At 35.9% G+C, this 26,024-nt stretch overlaps 1 protein-coding gene across 1 annotated transcript in view; it reads right to left on the bottom strand.

Annotated features, from left to right (window-relative positions):
* LOC113229456 overlaps window positions 1-26,024 on the bottom strand; it is a 44,642-nt gene that overhangs the window by 9,342 nt on the left and 9,276 nt on the right. Inside the window, exon 2 of the mRNA XM_026463052.1 lies at window positions 379-482. Within this exon, the coding sequence (XP_026318837.1) occupies window positions 379-480 (102 nt within the window). The 5' untranslated portion in view covers window positions 481-482. The remainder of the gene's footprint in view (window positions 1-378; window positions 483-26,024) is intronic.

The raw sequence follows: 26,024 nt of genomic DNA, 5'->3' as shown, positions 1-26,024 counted from the left end.
AAGTTTAGTTGTTACACAGTCGGCTACGGAATTCATTATCATATAATTATTAAAACTCAATTTAATATACCATTTATATGTAGAATTTTAAAAAAACCCTCTATTGTAAAATTTGTTTTTGTCGCTTACTTTAAGTCGGCGGTAATGGCTCGATATAGTCAAATTCATAAATACATGATAGAGTTGCAGGGCCGATAAATAAGAATTACATTTTCGTGATAACCTTGAAATGCTTAATATAATTGATTTGTGATCTTTTATATTCTCGATTAATGTTTTATTGACAAGATATCGCTAAATCAAGGAATAATTTTATTCTTAGATATCGTCTCTGCATCCATATTCCTTTATTTATGTACGTATTGTAAAGCGTCTTACTTTTAGAGATTCAGGCATATACTGCACTAAGAAATCGGCCACAGCTGGGAGCTCGTCTTCTGTTACCAATCGAAAGTTTTTCCCCTCAGGCACGATTTCCATCTCTAAAACAAACATACAATGTTTACTCATCATTTGTTTATACTACAACATCATGTTAAAATACAGGAACTTCAAAAGGTAAAGACTGAAGTAAAATAATAAAGTATTGCGAAAGTTGAGTTTATACCGGTTTATACCGGACTGACGTCTAATTTGGTAATTTTTTTATCGACTTCAAAAAAGGACGAGGTTCTCTATGCTACTGTATTTTTTTTGTGTGTATGTTACGTGCTTACTCCGACAATTCGTCGCCTTACTTTCTCAAACTCGTAGCTTAAAGCACAAAGTTACTGAAATGCAAAAAATGGATTGTACATACAAATTTTGCAGGCTGATTTCACGTAGCATTTCCTTCATATTCACACACTGGCTATCACCTATTCTTAAAGTAATGCTTCCAAATTAAAACCCTTCACAGAAATTTTAAAATAAATAGAAAGTTTTGCCATCTCCCTAATCATAACTCTTATAAGATACGAGTTTGAGAAAGTAAGGCATCGATTTGTGAATCGATTTCAATGATTCTTTTTTGTTGGAAAGGAGGTACCTTAGTAGTGGTCCCATTCGAATTTTAAGAAAATATTCTACCTCTAAAGGTGGCAAATTAAGGGATGAATCCGGTTTATTGGATTTCACTCACTTTCCGTTTACTGATTTCAATAAAACTTGTCAAATAGATGTAATTCCACAACCTTTTGAGGTAACTTTTATTTATAAAAAAAAAATAATTATTTCAGATTCCGTATGTACCTAATGGCAAATGAGTAATTCCTTGTAGTACGAGACGTCTGTGGCCATCTGTATGTCAAGGTTGTCTTTTTTAGAAACTACAATTGCTACCGATTTCATATTTGGCATACTTATACGGCTTGGTTGTCAACTCTATTCTAGAAGAAAGGATTTGGAATCATTTCTTTTTTTAAAAAGGTCTTAAATGGATATCAAATCTAAAAATAAATCAAGTAGGTCGAGTAGGATTTCATTGTTGAAAGAGCTTTACATATTCCGAAAGCTTTATTCTTTTTATTGACGAAAATGTAAAAAATGCCCGGCTTTATATTTACAGAAAGATTTCAAAAGAACAACCTCCAAATTCAAAACAAACTCAGTTTAAATTGCTCTCTATCCAAGCACACTTCATTTAAATAAATAAAAAGAAAATGTTTCCGTAGCGTGTTGCGCTGGCAACTCCACTTTGCACCCCTCAATTACGCTACCCTCATTATTGCGCCCAATGCATCGTGGTTCAAGGGCAGTTGTGACGTCAAATCCGCAGCATAACATACAAATGCTTTTACAATTATTATAATGGCTACTATTGTTAAATGGATTTTGGCAAATATATTAGAATGACAGTAAAACAGTCTTCATTTGGATTAAAAATAAACGTAGCTTTATTAGCAAACCGTTAGCCGCCTGTAATCGTGTGAAATGTGGCTTATATTTAATAATAGATAGGAATATAAGTAATATACCATCAATATTTCGTTTAAGATTAAGAAATTTTAAAATTGCTGTTGTCGATTTTGGACCAGTTTACATTTCTGCGGAACCGAATGCAAGTGAAGTTTTATAAACATAGCGTCATGAATTTTGGCATTTCTGTAATGTATACACTAGATACGAGTCTAAAAACTAGTCACGCATCTTCCGAACAATTCTCGCAGTTTCTGGGGATTCGCACAGCTAACTTATCGTACCTGGTTTGTACGCTACACAATTCAAATAATGATCATTATGCTATGTATTTTAGTAGCAGTAGAGCTCTTTGTGAAAGAGTTCGTCCAGAAGTACTGCTACCTTACCTATTACTACCGCCATGCAGTAACGTGAGCATTACTGCGTTCCGCTTTAGAAGGGTAAGGGTGTTGGTGAAATTACAGGCATACGGGACTTGTCAATATATGTCTCACGGTGACGGGCACAGCGGCTCTGAGTGGCACTGCAACTGTTATGAATAGGCGTGTCGCTTACCACCAGGCGCACTACTTGTTCGTCCCGTCAATTGGTATTGTTAAAAAAAGGAACAATTACATTACAAAAATTTGCTTCCATTGCATTCCTCGGCAATATAAATTGGACCTTTGAATTGGCTAAAACAAAAATGAAAAACATTCTTTATAATGCAACTATTAATATTTTACAAAGAAATTTAGGTTATTAATTAGACATATTGCTATGCATCAACTCATACATTCCGTTGCTTATCGCGGGTCACCTATAAATAGAGAAAGCATAGGTCATTATTCTCTCATTATTCTTCTAAAAGATTCGTTGCAGAAAACAAAATGGGAATTCTTGCGTGGAAGTTCCCTCCCATCGTAAAAAGCAAACTCTTTTAAAATTAAAGAAAAAAAAAAGAAAAAAAGAGAAAAAAACTGTAAAATAAGGTTAAGAAAAGTCACACAAGACAAGCTTAACTATATGGCATACAACGACATACAACTAGTATTTACATATAGTTCCATAGGAACCACGAACGATTTTTATGTTCTCACGCCATGCTAGATTAGGTCTATGTCATGTCCTTGGCCTTGTCACGATATTATGAAAATGGTCGTAACTTTTTTATAGATCAGTTGATGATACTTAGGTTTAATTTATTATATTTCTACTCAAGAGGGTATCCTGATAGGCCGTGTGGCCACGTTAAGCATTTCGTGTTTGATGTACATTGAAATAATATGGAGGAATGGCTGAATATCATTACGTTTCATTGCGTAGTATTCACAATGGGATTAATATTCGTTTATATGAAGCTTAATAGCCGGGCTGTTCTCTTGTTATCTCGATTTTTAACGAGTTACGACAATACTTAGATTTCATTGATTTATTTTAATGCACCATTTTGTAAAATGTCACTAATTAATCCGTAATAAACATATCAATATGAGTAAATTGACTAATTATCTTTATATTATCTGTTTCGTGTAAACAGTCAATTTCAATTAAACGTAGCGTAGGCGCATCTAATCAAAACGTCTACGTAGACGTTTGTAGCACGATACATTGTCTACGTGGCGTAGTAATTACAATGGCGGCGTAGGTGAAAATTGTAGTAATTATCTTTAATTAAAGTGTAGCATGTTTTCAATAATTGAAGTGTCATTCTCTATCACGGTGATAGCATTGCAAATGACAATTTTTCATCGATCGACTTAATGTACAGAGTAACGTCGCAGTAAGTGGGTAGGTTTTGAAAATAGATTCTTTTGTTTTTTTCTTTATATGCACTGTTCATATATTATTTTCGAACGGTTTTAAAATTTAAAAAAATATCTTTGTTGGTTTGTCTTGCGTTTGCACAAATAGTATTTTTCTAAGAACATTTAAAAAATGTCCCGTTTCAAGTCTATAAGGCTTCGTGTATAGATTTAAATATGTATTGCTACCTTGCAGTGCGGTCAATTTGCATAGCATGTGACCCTGACCGTGGCTTATTATGCGGGTGGTGTATCGCTGTTGAACTGCATACATTTAGTTACTATCAATATTATAGTCCATTTAAACCAAAATGTATGTTATTATTATAATATACTAAGCAGTATTTTTAATTAATAGACCAAATTTATTGCTAATTGACTAGGCGTTTAATAACACACTTTGGATACACAAAGCTTATTCTAAACACAAATTTTCAAGTTGCAATGACTTCAAAAAAACGAATAGGCTCTCAATTGGACTGTATTTTTTTGTGTGTTTTTATATCCTACGCGATTACTTCTTAGTTCGATTTCGATGGGTTGTCACACACTTCCTGTTAACCGATTTCAATAAAACTAATAGAAGGTAGGCAAATAGAAGATTCCACAAAAATTTCGAGGTCAGTTGTTTTTTCATAAAAAAGTTAAAATATAAATTGCACTACACATTACAGCCGCTAAATTAGAAATAATATGCGAGAAGGTAACATTCCCACTTGGATAAATAACCCTTTGAAGTTCTGTCATGAGATAATATCATAAGTTTAGGCCAGCTGCACCTGATGGATGGGCTACTTTAAATAGTTAATAGGTTCATTCATTAATTAGCAAGAGCGGTTGTATACGTACCTTTTATTTATATTAGAGACAGGCCGGCTCACGTTTGTCTAAATCTCGCCTAATATGAATAAAACATGAGGAGAAAGGTTGTGCACCTAGTACATGCTTGTTCACTTTGTCATTAATTATATATAAGTTGTGTCAATCGGGGGAAACAGAAACCGGCAAAGGGACAATCTGTATTTTGTTTAGGAGTTATTGTATCGAGTGTTTTATGAATTGTTGCATTAATTACACAGATTAAAGTATACAATGTGATATGTTGTAATCAACAACATACGTTCTTTTAACGTTGGATTTATGAACTTCATTTATTCTTAAATTAATTTTGTAGATAAGAGAACGTAAAGTGCCAAATAGTAATTTTTTCGACTCATAGCCCCGCACTAGGGAAACCCTGCCTCGCGGTTGCCATGGATACACATATAAATAACCACAAATTACACCCAAAGTCATGAGAGAAATAAATTAGGCCATGCAAATATTTCTTCCGGTCCGGGAATCGAACCCGGGACCTCTGCGTAGCAAAGCAGCATAGTAACCGTTCGGCCACGAAGGCAGAATTTTTACTACATAGCGTTTCAAAGGGAACGAGGTTCTTAATTATACATTTAAAATCAATCTTAGAGTCCAATAAAATATGTTAATTAAAAACAAACGACAATAGGACTTAATATCTTTTACCATTGCGTGATTTTTAACATTCTGTCAAGGTAGAAGAGCTAGAAGGTCGGGGTGGAAAGCTAAAGGGAGAGGTAGGCGGGTATGCAATCAAAGGATGGAGAATGATAAAGTATAACAATAAGTTTACATCAAAAAGAACCTGAGGGTGTTATGTAGGAGAGTAGAGTGGTGTGGTGTGTAGATAAAGAAGATCGAAGTTGGATATACGGAGTTGCGGACCTCTGCCCTCCAAGGTTGGAGACCGAGAGCAGAGGTGTAGAGCCGGGAAGCAGCGCGTTCAGCGTGAAGGCTAAAAGTGGACAGGTTCTCGTAGAAACAATGGCGGTTATGCAGCACTGGCTTCGGAAATCGGCGAGTTTGTACTAACAGCGGTGGTCATGCAGCACTGGTTTCAGTTGCTCCTGGGGTGAGGTGGGGCTTGGAGTTAGGTACTCCACCCTCGCAGCGCGAAGGGCCCAGTCCAGAAAGCCAGAACGTTAAGGTGAAGAGCAGGTTTAGGTGGAGAACCGAGGAACTTAGTTCAGGAATCAGGAAAAGTAAGGGCGTTTCCTAGAAAACTTATAATGAGAGAGATGAAGATGATGGATATCCATAGTTTCACACTACAATTCTAATGCAATTGTTTGTAAAAACATCTAAATTTCAAAATATGGACTTAAGGTCCTTTACCTCTCTAGTTTAGGCTAGCCGAGTAGAGCGGAAGACAGCCCAGTTGCATTGACATTCTGTCTTTCCGATCCTGTGTTTAAAGTTTGACAGATAATTAGTAAAAACCGTCATTAAGCCGAAAGGACAAACGGTCTGCTAAATATGAATACCAAATGCAAACTTAAAAATATAAAGATTGACAATAGCTTGTCTCCTAAGTTAGTTTCTTTAATGAAATAATATGTTCGCCCCGAAACTTTATTTTTAGAACAGCAAATCCGTGATCAAATAGATAAATTACCTAATCTCAATGTGATTTAGTTCTTTAGTCTATTGTTTTCGCGTATCAAAATAGTTAACAAGCAAAGGGGTGAACAACGCTAGCGATCCATGACAGTTGCAGTGCCGTTCAGAGTTTAAATCGCAAGGATCTGAAGGGCACTGCCACTGCGCCCGGTACCCTGATACATAAGTTGCTTTCACATGTGCCTGCAATTTTACACCCTTGCCCTTCGAAACCGGAACGCAGTAATGTCCACATTTACTGCTTGGCGGCAGAAATAGGTAAGGTGGCAGTACGTCTCTGGATGAACTCTTTCATAAGAGTTCAGGAGTGACTGCTACTAAAATTGCCTTTACAGCGGGTTATTGCAGGATAATATTGGCGGCATTACCCGAAGGCAAAATGCCGAATGTCAATCTAATGCCGCCCAAACGAGTTCCTATAAGTAAGTAAAGTAAAGTTTAATATTAGAAATTCCGATAATAGTCGGTGTTGTGATAAAATATCACATATCCCATCTCTATAGCAGCAAGATAACTACAAACCACTTGATAGTATATTATAAGTAGAACTACTAGTGAAAGCGCTTATAAAAGGCGAAAAGTCATCGATCGGCAGGCACTGCAGTGTTACCGCAGACCCAAGGGCGGCGCGACTAGCGACAGCCGACGAGATTCTCACGCGAGCATTTTCCCGCACCATCAGCAGCTCTGTGACACATATCTACGTCTCACTGCTGGGCACGGGTGTATTTTTCATCCATTGTCAATCACATTTTTTTTTATTATAACGCACACACTCAGCAACGCACTAGGGAAACCCTGTATCGCGGAAGCCATGGACACCAAATTATACCTAAACTTACCAAAAAATAAATCAATTGTACATCTTGTAATGTTACTGGAGATAGATTTGAGTTGTTTTTTTTAAGTTTATTGCAAATGACGTGTTAATAAAATTTGTGTGTTTTTTCCATCCTTGTAAACATTTCTGCCGATTTTTCTCCAAATATAAATGGATATTTGTTATAGATGTTTTGACATACTTAAATCAACTTTGCCAAAATTTACAATTATGTATGTAGCACCAAATAAGTCAAATGTATGAACTTTACAATAATTTCTCCCGGCCCGGGAATTGAACCCGAGACCTCTGCGTGGCAAACCAGCTTGGTAACCGTTCGGCCACGGAAGCAGTTAACCCAATTGACAGTGATCCAATTTAAGTGGGGAATTTCGATTTTCTAAACCATCTCTAAGCGATGAATTCCTTCATCGTTAAACGATATTTTGCAGGGAATCGAACCTAGGACTAACTATTTAGGAGTTGAAGTGTTGAGTGGAGCGTTATTCCGACTACGTAATCACTGCCCTATAATTTCTATTTACCAGGCTTTCCCTAAATAAATCGGATTCATCCCTAATTTGCCACCTTTAGAAGTACAATATTTTCTTCAAATTTAAATGGGAACATTACTGAAGTACAACTTCGCAACAGAACAAGAATCATCGAAATCACACTTCAAAAATATTGAAATAATACAATAAAAAAAAACACAGACGAATTGAGAACCTCCACCTTTATGAAGTTGGTTAAAAATGAATTCACTTTATAAGGAAATGTAATCCTGTTACAAGGTTATGACGGTATCGTGTGTTAGTTACACAATTTCATAAATAACTTGAAGGGATTGACAATTCGTTATAGATGATAGTTTTATCTGTTGTATATTTGCACATTTGTCAACTTAATGGGGGTGGTCTATTAACACTTCAGACTTTAACCTTCCCCACACTTAACTCAAGCAACTTTATTGTAATTGTGGAATGGGAAAAATAAACTTCATACCTATACTAACAATTATTATTACGCATCTCACTTTAAGGGACAGTAAATTTGTTTCTTAAATATATTATGTAATAGTCTTTAGAGAACTGATACACATACACCACCATGTCCCCACCCTGCGGCGGTCGGTAGACTACTGACGTCTTTCCACCTCGCAGTTCTGCATAGTAACAGCCGACAAATCATGTTAATTGAGGATTTTTCATATGTATCATTAAATATTACACTTAATTAGGGTTACTATTCCGAAATTTGAATAGTCTGAACGAAAGCCACTGACAACAAGAAAGTCCCGACTTTTTAGTGCAAAATAAAATCGAACATCTCTCTCTCTCAAGTGGTAGCAAAAATGAATAAGCGACCAAATTTTTGTCGTAAATCAAGTTTTGCCACGGAATTGTGAGATGGATATTTCACTTTTTAGGAAATTATACTAATTTTCCGATCTAAATCACGTATATTTGTTTTTTCAAACAAACGAATGCGGTGGATGGTGGACCATCTCAGTCAGCCGTGAACAATGGGATCTGTAAAGGCTCCGAAACGTTGGTTTGTTCGATAACGAGATGGAAATCCGAAAATAGTTTCATTTTCTTTGGTGTAACAATCGCGAAAATTCAAGAACTCAATATTTTGCTTTTTATTCTGAAAATTTTTACCCTAAGCCGAAAAACCCGGATAAATGACAAATCCGGACAGAAAGTGGAATAATCGAACATGGTAACACTATACATAATCAAACAAGGTTTAGGTGTGTATACTTTTGTTACTTGCATACATTGCTATACTTATACCCTACAAAGGCAACGATGAAATTATTGTGTTTTGTAAACCTCATGTACGCAAGTACGCAAAAAAGTTATAAGTTATAAGTTAAAAAAGTTATAAGTATAAGTAGCCTTAGGGCACAGGTTAAACGTGGCACATTCAGTACTTGAAGTGTTACTATGGTGACTCATTTGAAATTACGAAAATGAATTGCTATAATGAATAACTTTTCGAGACGGCCAGCCTACGCAGCTATCAACATCGTAGCAATTACCTATATTACATTTGTAATTGTGAATGTTTTCGGTATTGAAATCGTACAAGCCCCAGAAATTGACATTTGAAATTAGTTCTGAAACCATCACATGTGAAGTAAGAAAATTAGAAGTATTTAAGAATTTACTAAGCTTCGCTTTGAAATTTGATGTTTATCTGAAGTTCAAAGTAATTAAAAATCTAAAATCCTCAGTGCGCTTGCGCACTGCATCGGATTCGTATTCGTTCCGAATCTGAGACCATATAAATCTAGAATATTCGGACCCACTTCGGATATGATAAACTATGAATATCGTTTGTCACATAAAATGATCCATGTAACATTTCGGTCCATCGTTTCTCGGATTCGGACCTGGGGGTCTACTGTCGATCTCCGTCCGACATCCGTCCGAAACAATTACTGTCAAATAATAAAATATTATATACCTTTAATTTTAGTGCCCAAATTTTATTTTTTGTTAACCATCGATATCAAGTGTAACCCGACAAGTCGCTGGATATGTGTCGGTCTAGTAAAAAACCCTGTGCACAAATAAATAAGGATGATCAAGGTCGGGTATTTAGAAAAATTTGCAGACGTTGACACCCGCCTAACACGTCCGAAACGTCGAGGTAAATAAAATACGTTTTATGCAGGACTAAGTCACGATTTTTATATCAAACAAATGTTATTAACCTCTTAGGTTTTCGCGATTGTTACACACAGGAAATGAAACTATTTTGCCGGATTTATACCGCGTATATTTGTTTTTCAAACAAATGTTGCGTCAACAAAACGAAACGTTGGTTTGTTTGAAAAAAACAGATATACGCGATTTAAATCCGGAAAAATAGTTTCATTTCCTAATTTGATTAACTACTATTGATTTGAATATTTTTTTGGTCAGTTCGACCGTTGGGATAATTTTGATACTGACTGTACTTCCAGGTAACGGTTAGTCGCAATAGAATTAGTGGTTCAACAGTGGTACTTTGCAACACCAGTCCACGCGCATAAACGTTCGTTTACTGACAATGTCGAGTCGGGGGTAGACAAGATTATTTTCTTGTCCGGCGCCGAGGCAGTGTACACAGTTCGTGTGTAGAAACGACACGAATTCTTGCATAGACTTTTCTTAGCGTGAACACGCGCCCTTACTAAAACTACCGTGGAAAGTACTTTGCATATCCTAATTTTTGTCTAGTTTAAACACCAATTTAGTCTGTTATATATTTTTAATACAAAGATCGAAACTCACTTCACTTACATCACTTAGAAAAAATCCTTCGATCCGGTCGGATTCGAACCGACATCTTCTAGTAAACCGTGCCAGACGCTATGCCAATTAAGCCACGGAACGAACCAGCGGACCTCACGAATTTTTCTATGTGCTTGTTTGTCGGATCTTAGTATTTGGTTTTTCAACGACTTTTCATGAGAAATCTATGAAAGTATTTCGTTCCCCAGTTAGGTAATTTACAGCTACGAGCCCTGGCTAGAGATGTCGCTATTAATTTTATTTAAATTTGTATTGAATTGATATTCAATTATTTTTTGTGAAATTACTCCACTAGTTTGTTATAATTTTTAATACAAAGATCGAACACATGATTATCAATACAATATAAATTTAAACCAATTTGGTCTTCAAATCAAAAATGTATATTAACTATTAACACACTATCCATCGCCATCTAGCCATTGAAAAGCAGAACACTAAAAAATTTAAATGGCAGTTGAATAACAGCTCGATGTCTAGCCACTGAAAGACACTAACTCTTAACTTTTATCAGAATACCAAATGTACAAAAACCTGATATCGACTATACTAACTATACTACACTCTATCAACATCCTACTGAGATTATTTGAAATTAGCAGACTTTGTGGCCTGCGACTAGGTATTAGGCCATTCCACCATCCCGGTGCTATATACTCGTAAGTAGAGATGTGACATATTTATGAAAAAGGTTATGAAGCCCTTCGATATACAGGGTTCCAAAAAATTTTCTAACATTGTAAACATCGAAAATTCACTAAAGTGACCTTGCTCTTTTGCTTATAAGGATATAGTTGTCTGTCACTGTAGTTTAAATAATGATTACAAAGTGTAAAACATAACTTGCATTTAACATCTGTAGTCTTTGTTAGACTTCAAAGAAGCGTTACTATATCTAGTCAAGTTGTTTTAAAACTAGGTCACTAGCTAGTTAACGTGTTCCCATACCCTATAATTAACTTTTGCAAAAGCTACTTTCTGTTCGTAATTATCGGAAAATTTATTCACTTTATGGTCGTGGAATAATTTGCCATGTATGAAAACATTAGCGTAGGTTGATTAATTAAAAATTACAACGTATAGGCAAAGCAGGATAACTCCAAGTACGAGCTGTAAGATTATTAAGTCTCGTTTGCAAATGCATCAATTGTGTTAATTTTAAAAAGTTGTAACGATTTTTTAGTTTGATCGAACATATGCGTATATCTGACTTGTTCCACTTGCGCCCGCCCCGGAAATTGTATCCGCATCCCTATTCTCCATTCAAAGATAGCATGGTAATGATTTAGCATACACCTATGTTTGTCCTTGTGCCATATCTGACACGAGGACAGATTTCAGCATTGTCAACTGAAACTGAAATCAAGCAGACGACAATCGTTTTTGTATGCCGAGCGGATATATCAAACCCTAAAAATCAAATGCAGCTGTAAGAGGTTTTCATTGCTACATGTACAAAGAAGAAAGTCATCTGAACATTTATAAAAGTGTACAATTTTTTGCCCAATAATACTAAAAAGTTTTACAGACATTTGCGATAAAGTATCTCACCACGAAAATCTTCTGTAACATAAATATTTCTCTTCTTCCTTTGTGTGAATGTTTTAGTTCCACTTTTTGCAAGGTTTTCTGGAACATTTCTTATCTATGGATTCGAAGGATACTATCTCAGTCCCTTGGAATATTTACAAACCACTGTTAGAAAGTATGATAACATATTAGTGCCAGTTATAAAATATTGCAAAAAATGATTTTGAAATAGTTCAGTGTTATTTAGTTATGTATATAAGTTATTATTTTTTTATAATATTTATGATATTTTCCACAAAATGATTGAAACATCGTATAATTGCTTTTTGTAGGATACAATATACAAGGAGTATGGATAATTTTGGAATCGACATTTTGCATCAGAAGGATTAATTTAAAATAGAAATAAAAGAATATTTTCATGTGATTTTAAAATGTTATTTTTACGTACAAATAACGAATTTAGAATTCTGTACAAACGCCAAGTTAAAAACAAATCAAGTAATAATGGATACGAAGATTAAATACAAAGAAAAATTCTTTTGATTTGACTGAGCTGGAACCAGTATCTGTTGCCATGCCGGGGCCTCCGCTCTTAACCAACTGAGCTACAGATCAAGTCAGGACACCTTACGAATTTGTTTTATGTGTTTGTTACAGGTCTTTGTATTGAGTTTAAACGGTTTTTTCCGTCGTCAGCGCACTTGTGAGAACCTTATAAAGTCGTTAAATAAATACTAGCTTTCTTTTTATTTTTGTAGTAAAGAGGCGTGATAGTTAAAAGGTTTCAGAATATAACATTGTTAATAACAGGTGCATAGTATAATTAACTTGTTTTGTTTCCTCCAAAACTAATAATTATGAACTCTTGTGACAATCAAAGTTATTATTGTGAGGTAAGGAATTGGCTCTAAAAGTCTTCGTACTTATTTATGAGCATCCTGTATACATTTAATTTTAAGAAGGAAGAGTGGGGTGTTCTTTTCATAGTGGTTATATAATTAAACGTCAGAGATAATATTAGACTTTCTTAGAAGAAGTTTGCACAACGATTTTTCCGTTGGAATAGGGTCTAAAAGAGCAATGTTGTTACGTTTTTGTTTAGGATTATTATTGTTTGAGTTTCTTTTTTTGCTGTACAATAAGTATATCAAATCAAATCAATCAGCCTATTGCTGTCCACTGCTAGACATAAGCCTGCCCAAGTGTACGCCATAGTGCTCGATCACCTGTTTACCGCATCCCACCACTACCCGCGAGCTTCTTTAGATCGTCGGTGCATCTTGCACGGGGACGTCCTACGTTACATTTGCCGAGACGTGGTGTTCACTCGAGAACCCGTCTACTCCATCGCTCATCGGTTCTGCGACAGATGTGGCCACCCCACTGCCAGCTTCAGCTTGCTACATTTCTGGACGATGTCCACAAGTTTAGTCTTATAATAATCTAATAACTTCGTTCCGGACTTTGTTCCTTAACGAGATACCCAGCGTAGACCTTTCCATCCAGCTCGCTGTGCGACGTGCAGTCTGTGAGCCAGTTTAACCGTCATATTCCACGTCTCGGCTCCGTAAGTCATGACCGGTAGGACGCATTGGTTGTAAACCCTGGTCTTCAGGCACTGTGGGAGTGGTGACGAGAAGATATGACACAGTTTCTCAAATGCTGTCCAACCCAGCAGCACTCTCCTAGCTATTTCACGGTCGAAGTTGTCTCTGCCTAGTTGCAAGGTTTGTCCGAGGTAGACATATTCTCGAACAACTCCGAGCGTTTCGCCATTAACCGAGATCGGATCCGGGATGACAAGCTCATTGAACAAGACCTTAGTCTTGTCCAAATTCATCCGAAGACCGACCGATAATGAGGCAGCATTAAGGCTGTTCAGCATTTTCTGTAGATCCTGCAGCGATTCTGCCATTATAACGATGTCGTTGGCAAAGCGAAGGTGTGTGAGATTTTCGCCATTGACTATGACGCACAATCCGGCCAATCAAGTGTCTTGAAGACGTCCTCCAACGCGTTTGAGAACAGTTTCGGAGAGATAACATCTCCCTGTCTCACGCCTCTGTGCAACTGGATAGGTCTTGCCTTGTAGCTTTGTACTTAGACGGACATCGTGGCGTTGCTGTACAGATTTCTCAGCACCTCTATGTACCGCCAATCGAATACATCGCTGTAAGGATTCCAGAACAGCCCAGGTCTCGATGGAGTCGAAGGCTTTCTCGTAGTCCACAAAAGCTGACACAGTCGCTGATTGCACTCTTCGGACTTCTGTATAAATGTGGTACACGGTGCTATAGCCTTTTCTAAACCCTGCCTGTTCCGGTGGCTGGAAAGTGTCAAATCTTCCGGCGAGACGATTTGTGAGGACTCGAAAACAGCTTATAAACGTGGCTCAGGAGCGCGATAAGTAACAAAATCTGGATCAGCCGGTCTAATTTAGACGAACACTATACAACAAGCTATATTATACAACAAGTCTTTAAACTGGCTTGTATATATATATATATATATAATATTTATTTCTTTATATAAAATTTATTATAATTTCTATTTATATACGTTTTCATATAACTGGAAATAGCTATCAGATATAATTGAATAATTTTTTAGCGAATATATACATCACATCAATAATCATCAAGAGTGCGAAACCAACGATCGGCAAAACATTTTATTTCTAGTACAATAATAAAATCTGGCAATTTTTCTTCGTGTTTTCCCCATCGTAAACCTTTTTACGATAACTTAATATCGTAAATGTTTGTGCCTCAGACCTGTGCCTCTACCATGAGTTTAGAATGACAGTAGTTGCTAGCTAGGAAAATATTTCTGTACAAAATGTTACCTCGTGTGACAAATTCTCATAAAAAATTCGTTAAACACTTTACGAAGCCGCTAGCTACAACCGTAACGGGGAAATCATGGTAGTGGCATTATAACCACTATCGAACTTTTACGTCGCTACTATGATATATGACGAAAAATCACATGTGTATATTTTTTCAATGGGTTGTGTTCGAAAGGCATTTGATTTGCAATTCTGATATTGCAAGGGTTCCGGATAAAGTCGTACATAGGATTTTTAGATGCGTGTCAAAGTAAATTAAACGGCGTCCGGCTTGTCCAGATTTTGTTAGGCTTTTTATATTTGACCAAGTTTTGTTTAATTTTGATTAGGTTTTATTTGGTTTTTGATTTAATTTTGATTAGTTTTAATTTGATTTGGGAATAAACGTTTCCATCGTTTATTCCCAGTAGTTCCATGTATTCAGTTCCATGTGTAACTATTGTAACTTTAACATGTCATAAAACAATTATTAGTTCTATGCAATTTTAGACTATTTTTACATCTGACTTTTCTTCCTCATCAGATCTTTAGAAGTTCGCCATCGAGTATATAACCAGAAAAAGAGACGAAATGTCATTTAATTTGTTTGAAAATTATTCTGCCAAATCGGGTGTCGTCAATTGTTTCACTTCAAATCGATCAGTAAACTGATTAAAACTTGAGCTTTGCTATAATGGACGAAAATTGAAAAATTACATATTTATATTTAATTAATGTGATTTCGTTTGTTTCGTAATTAGATGTTTTGCTGTTTTTCCCACACCACCGAATGGAACAGCTTTCCATGGTTAGAGTCTTTATTACAATAAATACAGAATATTTTTGGGATATACAGAGACGTATACACAGGTCAGCTGTTGTCGCTGTACTATTCCAACTTTCAAAAATGTGATTTCAGCGCAAACGAGAGTTGATATTTAAAAGTGATATAAGGCCCATTTGCCTGATGAGTTACCGGGGTTGGATGGTCTTTATTTCGTATCTTTTTCTGGTTATATAATCGATGAAATTCATAACCCCATTTCCAAGATGGACAAATATTTTAAAGAGTCTATAAATGCAGAACATGCGATGACAAAACACTGCTCTATTTTTACTTCTTTATTCATATAAGAAAGCCATTACAACAATGAATGATTAAAATAATAAAGAAGACTGAGTTATTCTAATTTATTATTATTTGAATACAATTTAGGAATATTTTTTTGATAAATATAAAAACCTAGTTTTGCATAAAAAAATGTATCGTAAAAACTACGACATAAAATTCTTAAAAATGTAGGGTGTCCCGCTATTCAGTTTTAAGATCTGGTAACTGTATATGTATACGAGTAGTACATATGCGCCTTGTGCATACGTTACGAATGTTTGTGATTGATGTTCGGTTCGCGATATTCGTCTTTGATAGTGTGTAAACGGATTACAGTAGGATTTGTTTTCTGTCGCCGAAAATAAGGTTTCTTTAAATGACACTATCAGCAAGTTGATCGCATTTGGAAATTGTGGTCGTTAAGGAACGAGTCGCTAAGTACTGGTCCTCAGAAATATAAGCGTCGGAGTCGACACGCCAAGAAGAAGAGAAACGAACACTCGAATAACGTTAGATTGTGTTTAAGAAGTTGAACATTTGTAAAGAAAAATTGACTTGAGTAATTGTGATGAATTAATCCGATTGGAAAATATCGTGATGCTGAAGAACTAGTTTTTTGAATGTTTTACTGCTATGATATTCAATTATTTTTTGTGAAATTACTCCAGAGAGTGAAGAAAAGTTTTCATAGACTTCTCACACTGGCGTTACGGCAAAAAAGTCGTAAAAACAAGGACCTGCAACAAGCATATAGAGAAATTCATAAGGTCTGCTAGTCCGTTTCGTAGTTCAGTTAGGAGAGCGTCAGCCACGGTATGGCGAGGTCGCTAGTTCATGTCCAGCCGGATCGAAAGAATTTCACTTTGTGTTCTTATTTGTATGAATGATTAATTATAACAAGTTAGAATTAATTATTTTTGTGACTATAATTCAGAATTGGTGGTTTACATTATTATTAATACCAACTCAGTCAACCGTGACTATGGGAACGTTGATTTGTGGGAAAAAACGCATAGCAATTTTAAATCCGAAAAAAAAGTTTCATTTCCAACTTTGCACAAGTTAGTATTTTAATAGTTTTTCATGTTTATTAAACTGCGTTGAGTTACTTTATTGTTAGAACTTACCTAAAACCTAATCTGTGAATGTACACTTCATAAATTTCACCATACACTCAGTTGTTACTAATATAGGGTAATATATAAGGTTGCTTACTAACAAACTTTGGACCTATGCTTTCTGACAATAAAAGATTTTTATTTTCGCTTATTATTTTTTTAATCGTTTATCTGCTTCAAAGACGAAATTTTTTATACCTTACTGTAACTCCTTTTATTGGATAATACATCGAGCAGCAGTAGAGCACCTTGTGAAAGAGTTCCAGAAGTACGGATCCCTATTTCTGCCGCCAAGAAGTAATGCTCTCATTACTGTGTTCTGGATGTGTGTGTGCCGGTGAAATTACAGGTACATGGGACTTATCAACTTACATGTCTCAGGGTGACGGGCGCCATGGCAGAGTTCCTCAAATCTGCGATTTAAGGCTCTGAATGGCAGTTTCAAATGTCATAGACTGATATGTCGTTTACCACCAGGCACACGATTTGTTATCGCCCGCACCGCCCTGTCACTTGATATCATAAAAAAAATACTATTATGATACGAACAATAGACTAAAAAATGAAATCACATTAGGATTGGTAATTTATCTATTTGATGACGGATGTTCTATTCTTAGAATGAAGCTACGATTTCGGGACTTACATAATTATTTCGTTAACTTAGGGGACAAGCTATTGTCAAACTTTTTATGTTTAAGTTTGCATATGGTATTCATATTAGAAGACCGTTTGTCCTTCCGGCGAAGTGTTGCCGTCTAAATGACGGTTTTTACTATCTGTCAAACTTTGGATAGACTTGCTGTTTAAATCAGTAGAAACAGAATGACAATGCAACCGGGCTGTTTTCCGATCTACATGACTAGCCGGATAGACACCTTTAACTCTGTAGGTGAGAGATAAAAGTAAAACCATATAATATAGAGGTAAAGGTAAGACCACATTTTGGAATTTAGATTTTTTACAAACATTGCTTTAGAATGCTAAAAATCACGCAATGGTAGATATTAACGGTCGTTTGTTTTTTTTATCTAATATATTTTATTTACCTTAAGATAGATTTTACATAAAAAAGGTTTTGTCAATTCATGCCTATTACAAGGTATGAATTTAATTTGACAAAAAGTAGAGAGACGGTCACATGGGTAATTTTCAGGTTGAGTTTCTCTACGTCATTTCGGTGGCAATTTTTATTATTTATGTATCCGAGCATGTTATCGTGAAGTTATTAGATAATATTTCAGAATAAGTAATACTTCGTGATAATATTCTGGAATATTTAAACAATAAAATTGCCACCGAAATTCGGTAGAGGAAAATAACCTGAAAATTATCCCTTATTATAATTTAAATTTTGATATTGGGACATTGATAATATGAAATATTTATGTTGTATTTTTTTTCTTAACTCCGAAGGGTCTCGAGGGAATCTGTGTACAGTGAAGGTTAAGGCGATTAACACACTGCACCGCGCCCCGCGACGGTGCGCGAGACGCGGAATCAAGCACGCAGTAGCGGAGACGCAGATCTGCGTCAACGCGCGGTTTAATCTGCGCGGGGGCAGCGGTCTAGCGACTCACGGGGAAGCGTTGTTAGTGTGTTCGACGGCGCGTGTTTTCCATACAAACTGAGGTACTTCAGTACAACGTTAAAAAATGCAGCTCCGCGCTCCGTCGCGGGGCGCGGTGCAGTGTGTTAAGCGCCTAACAAAACTTTTCAACAACCTGCCAAGAACCTAACTGGCATTGGATGAGGGTGGCGTATAATTTAATATCAGAGGAAATACCTTCCTCTTAACTAATTAACTTCAATTCATTATATATATTATTGACTTCAAGTTTAGGTAAATATACTTTGCCTATTTCGATTTCTGATAATGACAAACGTTGAAACTACGTATTTCCAAACTTATGAAAGTTTTCCTAACTTAGGAATAATGGTTTTTCTTTTGTGTGAACTAAAGACAGAGGGATTATTCACTCCAACGAAGTAAAATTGCTCTTATATTAAAGGATGTTTATTGAGTGCTGTGAAGTGACCTTACGGTTCTAATAAAACTAGCGTCAGGTTTATTGTGCTATCACAAATATCACTGAGTTCTATCTAAGTCTTTAAGAAAGTATTAACTTTTGGTTCTACCCCCGGCTTATACTCATTATTGGAAAAACGACATTATGTGGTATTACAGGCACAACCAATAATTACTTGTATTAGGAAATTAAACTATTTATTCGAATCCAAAACTCGTATATTTGTTTTTCAAATAAGCCAACGTTTCGGGCCCTTACCCCTTTGGGTTCGGTCACAGCTGACTGATCTGTAAATAGTTTCATTATAGCACAAATTAAATAGTTCATCATTTCCTATGTGTGACAATCGCGAAAACCTAGACACTCGACACTATATATAATATTTTTGAACTAGATCTTTTTAATACTAGTGTGATTTCGGCAAGGAGAGCACTGAGCGGGCACTTCTTTGACTCATATTGAGGCTTACAACAACTGTTGTCTTTTTATGTAATAGGTTAGTTAAATTCTGCAGCAAAGTTCCTTATTTATATTTATAATCTGTAATTGATTTTCAGTTCTTATTATTATCTAATTTAATTTTACGCCGACCTTTTTGTTTTTGTATTGACGTGGGCAGCGCACTCAAAGCTGGAGTTTGTTTTTAACATGAATTTCACGGCGGAACAAAAAGTAAGAATATTCGATCAGTATATCCTGCCAGTATTAACATGTGGGGTTTACAAAAGACATAATTCACAAATTACGGGTAGCCCAGAGAGCATTAGAGAGGAAACTGGTGGGAATTACACTCAAAGACCGCAAAAGAAATATGTGGCTCAGCCAGGAAAGCAGAACCAAACGCGTAACAAACCTTACGTGGCGGTGGGCGGATTACGTTGCTCGAAAGCATGGCTCCTGGTATAAAGTGGTCCTTGAATGGCGACCTTGGGGTGAACGCCCCAGAGGGAGACCGCAGATGCGTTGGAAGGATGACATAAAGAAAGTGGCGGGGTTGAATTGGATACAGGTGGCACAGAACCGAGAGAAACTGAAGAATGCCTACGCCGATATGGTTGCGAACGCACACACAACATAAAACTAAACATAACAGAGGACGGCTAGAAAGAAGAATAAGAAGTTTAAAGCTGTTGGTATTCTTATAAGATAAATAAATAATGAAATAAATACCTTACTTAATATAATATTTTGGAGAAAAAAATAAGTTTAGCAGATTTGTCTGTATTTTCAAAAGTTCTTGAACAAGGTGTATTTGGGCACGCTTTAATTTTCCGATAATTATGTCAATGTACTTTGAATTCAAGGAATACTTGTTTTTGTAAATATATATGTCTTTAAGATTTATATTTACTTCGTACAATTATTTATGTTCGAATTGGATGTTATTATTAGAGTAGAGTGGGCTTTTTTATAGAAGAGAAACACGGGAATCACGGTTTTTTTTTATTTAAGAAGGATTGTCGACAGGAATATACTTTTCAGGCGAAATAAACACGCCATTGTAAAAAATCATAAATACAGTATAGAGTTTTAAAGAATATTGTAAAGACGATCGAAGTCCTTCTTTTTCAAATTATATGTATGTGTATATGAGGCCAGTGTTTCTTAAGAACGTTATAATTCAACATTTTTTTGTGTTCCTCTAAATATGTCCACGGTTATATTTCTACTATCAATCGGACCGTTTTAGTGGCTGTTCAAGATCTACGAATTACTTGCTAAAGATCCTTCTATCTATATAGAAATACCTAGAACGCTTCGCGATCTCTTCTATGTTGTAAGCAAATTCCTGCAAGATAGCTACCTATTATATCAAACTTTGCAAACAAATACATTGGTTCATTATAAGTTATAACACAGGAAGTAATGTAGACAGAGTTGATTGATTAACGCAGCTGCTCCTATTGAATTAGAGACACGTAATCGAAGTAAGTCAGGTAGAAATTTAAATTAATAAAAATAATAAAACAAGCCCAGGCCACATACAACATGAATCTAATTCGTGGTCGAGTCGCTTGCATACCGGTTTTCATGGTGTCGCCATTTCTGAGGTCCCGGGTTCGATCCCTGACCGGATCAATGTACAAAACTAACTTTTATTATATTGTCTTGGGTCGTATTTGTCGTACCGTCGCTTCGTTGTTTCCGATTTCCAACAAGTGTGCTGTTCCTTAATTTGGGATCACAGCAACGTATGTGATGTTGTCTAATATTTAAAAAAATCAATTTGTGACGTACGCTAATTTTAAAATTATACAAGCTTGTTTCCTTAAGAGTCCTTATTGTTGTATTTATAAGCCATTACAAAAATTTATATCTTATACTATACATGTTCTATTTAGTTCAGTTGATATAAAAAAATCAAACAAAAAAAATCGAGGTGAGTTTGTGTTTTTTTTCTATCGTGAAAATTTTTAAGAATCGAAAATGTTTTCACACCGTATACCATCGAGCATATAACCAGAAATAGAGACGAAATGAGGGCCATATACACCTGGTAACACATTAGCGATACAGCTCTTATAAATATCAACTCTCGTTTGCACTGAAATAAAGACAGGCCAACTACTGACCTGTCTGTACGTCTCCGTATATTCCAAAAAATATTCTGTATTTATTGTAATAAAGATAATATCTCTAACAATGCCGTGCTGTTCTATTCGGTGGTGTGGGAAAAACAGCAAAACATCTAATTACAAAACAAACTGAATCACATTTCATCGGTAATTAAATATTAAATATGTAATTTTGCAATTTTTGTTCATTATAGCAAAGCTAAAGTTAACTGGTCTATTTGAATTGAAACAGTTGACGACACCCAATGACGACACCCGTCAATTGTTTCGAACTCGGGCTAGCCAATCGGAGCGCAGTTGTCACAGTAATGATATGGCAGAATAGTTTTCAAACAAATTAAACAACATTTTGTCTCTATTTCTGTTTATATACTCGATGCCGTATACTATTCAGTGTATACTCTCAATTTTACTATATCTATTTACCGAAGTCATTGACTTACAATTATATGGACGTCGGGTCCGCGCTAAAAAGTGTCCGCACTTGTAAGGCGCTAAAATCGTATACAGAGCGCGACACTCCGCTTTAGTCTTCATTTGTTCTACTGACAGCGTGATACTGCGATGACATTACAATTTAAATATCGAATAGGTTGACTTGGGACATTTTTTTCGTGGTTTTTGTATTAGACCCGTCGTCCATTTATTTGTAAGTCAATGACCGAAGTGATTGATTCAACACTTGCGCTGTTATGCGGCATCAACCGAAGCCGTTTGACTTTTTTGTAATATGCTACACCAATCAACATTACGACTGTATTATGTAGGCACGTGCATGCAATACGGGCAAATCAATATGCGTATGGAAATTTGTAAAAATATTAAAACGGTCCTATTTGGTTTCGAATTAACCGCATGGCAAAAAATACGCGATTTCTATAGTCGGTTTCGATACGGCACTAATCAGTGTCAAGTAAAATTTCGGAAGTCGAACAAAAATAGCCAACTCATTTGCTTAAAGGCTTTTTCTAATAATTTAAATAGAAAGACTGATTTCGTCACCTTGGCCCGATGAACACAGAAGGTTAAAAGATATACGGTGCTAATATCCGGATCGTTTCAATTAGTTTTGGCCCAGGGCAGGTTGTAAATAAGTAAGACGGATGAAATTGCAACATTGGCTCCTCGCCATTTTTCACTACAACCTCAATGATTAGAGAGGTATAATGCGCCAAACTACTGTGTACTATAATTACAAATTGTTAAAAATGCTACTTTATAGTTCATCGTGCATGTTTCAACTTGAGTAGATTCTCAGATTTTATTTAGAGCAAATTTAGAGGGTAATTATAAGATAGTGAACATGTACCACGATTCCGATGACAGTTTCCTAAAGTGATCCCTACCCGCTGGCCCTCCAGGGGGCGCTGAAGAGTCCCAGGGGACGGTATGGCCCTTGGAAGCAATTGGGGGAGTTGATGCTGTCCAGGGGATGCTACCGTATTTGAAAAAATAACCTTAATTATCTATATGAACACTACATAATATTTTATTTCCTTGTGATTTTATGTGTTTTAATTTAATATAAAAAATACGTGTTGCCAATTATTTTCTGTGGCGGTGGGTGTTGAAAATTGTTTATTTTGTCTAAGTGGGGGACGAGTCAAAAAGTTTGGGAACCTTTGCGATAGACCTTCATATGTACATATGCTTCTTTTTTAATCGTATCGATGTCGTGTACTATAATGCTTGCAAGTGTGGCGAAGGAATTTGCTAATCGGCGTAAGTTATTGTGCCAGTACCGGAAAAGAATGGCACGTCGTGCGGGGAGGCTCCTTTAATTTTAGTTCACCAATTTTTCTGGACCTCCAATATTTTTCACACTTCTCTTCGGCGTTAATGTAAATAATAAATCGGCCATTCTCACATCCGGTATTCTCGGCCTAATTACCGTAGCCTTTTCGATGTTCTCAGCGTAATTAACATAGCTATTGTTTTTTCTAGCCTATTATATCCAATAACATTGAAATATGAAAACTTTAAGCAGACCTATCACTAAGTCTAAATGGCATTAGAATAGACAAAGTAGTTTTTAAATTATTAAGACACAAATATTTTATGGAAACGGTACTTAGATCTAATTAACGTAGCCATGGATGCGGTAATTAGAAAGTCTGAACATTTACTAATAAACTTCCACCCAACTAATTTTACAAGAAAGGATGCACCAGAAAATACTTCGGAATTCTGTACAATATTTGCATAGGAATGTAATAATACAAATTGGAGATGCTCGTACCGAGCATAATTATTCATACGTGAATAGGTTACAGAGAGAACTAGGCGTCTATAAAAACTATATACATATATACTAAGACAGACTCTGATGTTTAACTCAACCTTGGCTGTAGTCCACAAAGGTCGCTGCCAAATCACCTGCAGTCTGGATCACTAGCCAAAAGTATTAGCTGTGTCAGCAGAACTTAATACCACAAAGTTTACAGCGGAGTTTATCATAAGAAAAATCATAAAAAAAGAGAGCTAAAGAGAATGCGGCAGAAGTGACAAAAAGAGTGGGGGGATTTTTAGAAAATCATATAATGTATTGAAGAAGCTTATGTTAACAAATAAACAAACCTAAGGATGCGTATAGATCGGTCGAATGCGCCGCGATCACGCTGCATATGCGCTGCGCGCGCGCTACTCGTATACTGCACGAGCATTACACGCGTGCTGCATGCGTGCAACTAAATACATGTTAATATATGTAGCGCGCGCGTGAACGACACGTCAACAGATCGCACAACGTAATGTTCGTGTGCATCTCGCGAGCCTTTCGCAAACAGGCGCATTTGCGGTGCATCCGGTACACACTTGCAAGTACAATCAAAATACTTCTAACGTCCACTAAAGTCACTTTTAATTCTTTCACCAAAACGTTTTTTGAATTTATAAGTTCCTTAAAAGGTAGAGCTTCAACTTTTAAGTTTTGACTTCGTGAAGTGGCCAGCCCAGGAAAAAAACAATAGCGCACCAAAGTGCTCGATTTTTCGAGATCTTCAAATCATGACGTATACATGTTTAGCCATTATACTAAATTGCTTGATATAACATTCTGCAAAGAATATTGTATACGGTAAAAATTTAAACAGTTATCCACATATATGATTCTACGTAAAAGTACCGAGTTTAGCAATAATAATAAGAATAATAACGCACACAATTATAGCCCTGCACTAGGGAAGTCCAGTATCGCGGGTGCCATGGACACAAACATTGACAACCACAAAATTTATTTGGTGTGTGTTACACCGAAACTCAAGTTCGGCCACGGAGGCAGTTCTTGATTTAGTTTCTGTGACAAATAAATGTAAATGTTATTATTTCAAAATAAATGTTAGATAAATAACACGTTTATGCAGCACAAATACAAACAGAAACAAAACATTTACAATCACTTCACAGAGTATAACATAAAAGCATATTCATTATAAATTTTATACACATTTGTATAAAACAAATACTGTGAGAAAAACAAACAAATACTATAAGTAAGAACTGATAAAATTTTAATGTACCTATGGCAATAGTTTGTGCTGAAATGGCCCTGACTCAGCATAAATATATATATATATATATACACATACACCCACACACACACACCCACATACACACACACACACACACACACACACACACACACGCGCGCGTAGGTAAGTTTACAATTATAATATTAAATTATCACAATAGCCACCAAATATGAATATATATAGGTACGAAAATTCAGATTTACAGGTATCAACCCCATCGATTAAGGTAATATTTATGTAGCGACACATATCTGCTCAGACAAAAGATATTTTTTGTATTCACGCTTAAATCGTTTTTTATTATTGATGTCACGCAATGGAATATCATTCCAGCACTTACCGGCGCGATATCTAAAACCGCCGCGAAAAGCAGTCGTTCTGTGTTTTGGGATGTTAATAACATTTTTAGAAACGAATCGGAACTTATTCCCCCTTACACGTTGTGACCAATTAATTTTGTGGTATAGATAATCTGGTTTCTGGATTTTGACTATATCAAACATTAGGCAGGGCAAATATAGCTTCTGACGTGCCTCCATTTCCAGAATGCCGAATTTTAGTTTAGATAGGGATGTTACGAGTTTTCATAGCGTGTATGATTTGTCGTTATTTAAAAACTAATAAGAAATTGTGACACACGCCACTCGCCCCATATATTTGAAGACGAAAACGTTTGAATTGTTGATAGAGTCACTCAAAGATTAAAAAGCTATTACGGAAAAGAACTACATGTCATATTAAAAACATGCATTTATTTATTTACAATACTGTAAACATATTACAACTTGGTTCGTGTTGAAAATTGGGGCTCCGATGGATTCAATAATTCAATTTACATCCATTTGGGATGCCTCTCTGGAAAATCTTCTCACCGGTTCTGCCTTAACAGTCTAAATGGTTATAATGTCACATTTATGAAGAGTGACATAAAGCAAGAATCTTTATTTTATGTGCGATTTCAGAGGAATAACGTTACGTGACGTAAAAAATAAGAGTACACTAGGTTCATA

Source organism: Hyposmocoma kahamanoa, unplaced genomic scaffold, assembly GCF_003589595.1.
Source record: "Hyposmocoma kahamanoa isolate Upper Pololo Valley unplaced genomic scaffold, ASM358959v1 62, whole genome shotgun sequence".
NCBI lineage: Eukaryota > Metazoa > Arthropoda > Insecta > Lepidoptera > Cosmopterigidae > Hyposmocoma > Hyposmocoma kahamanoa.
This window is presented reverse-complemented; position numbering and strand designations above follow the sequence as displayed.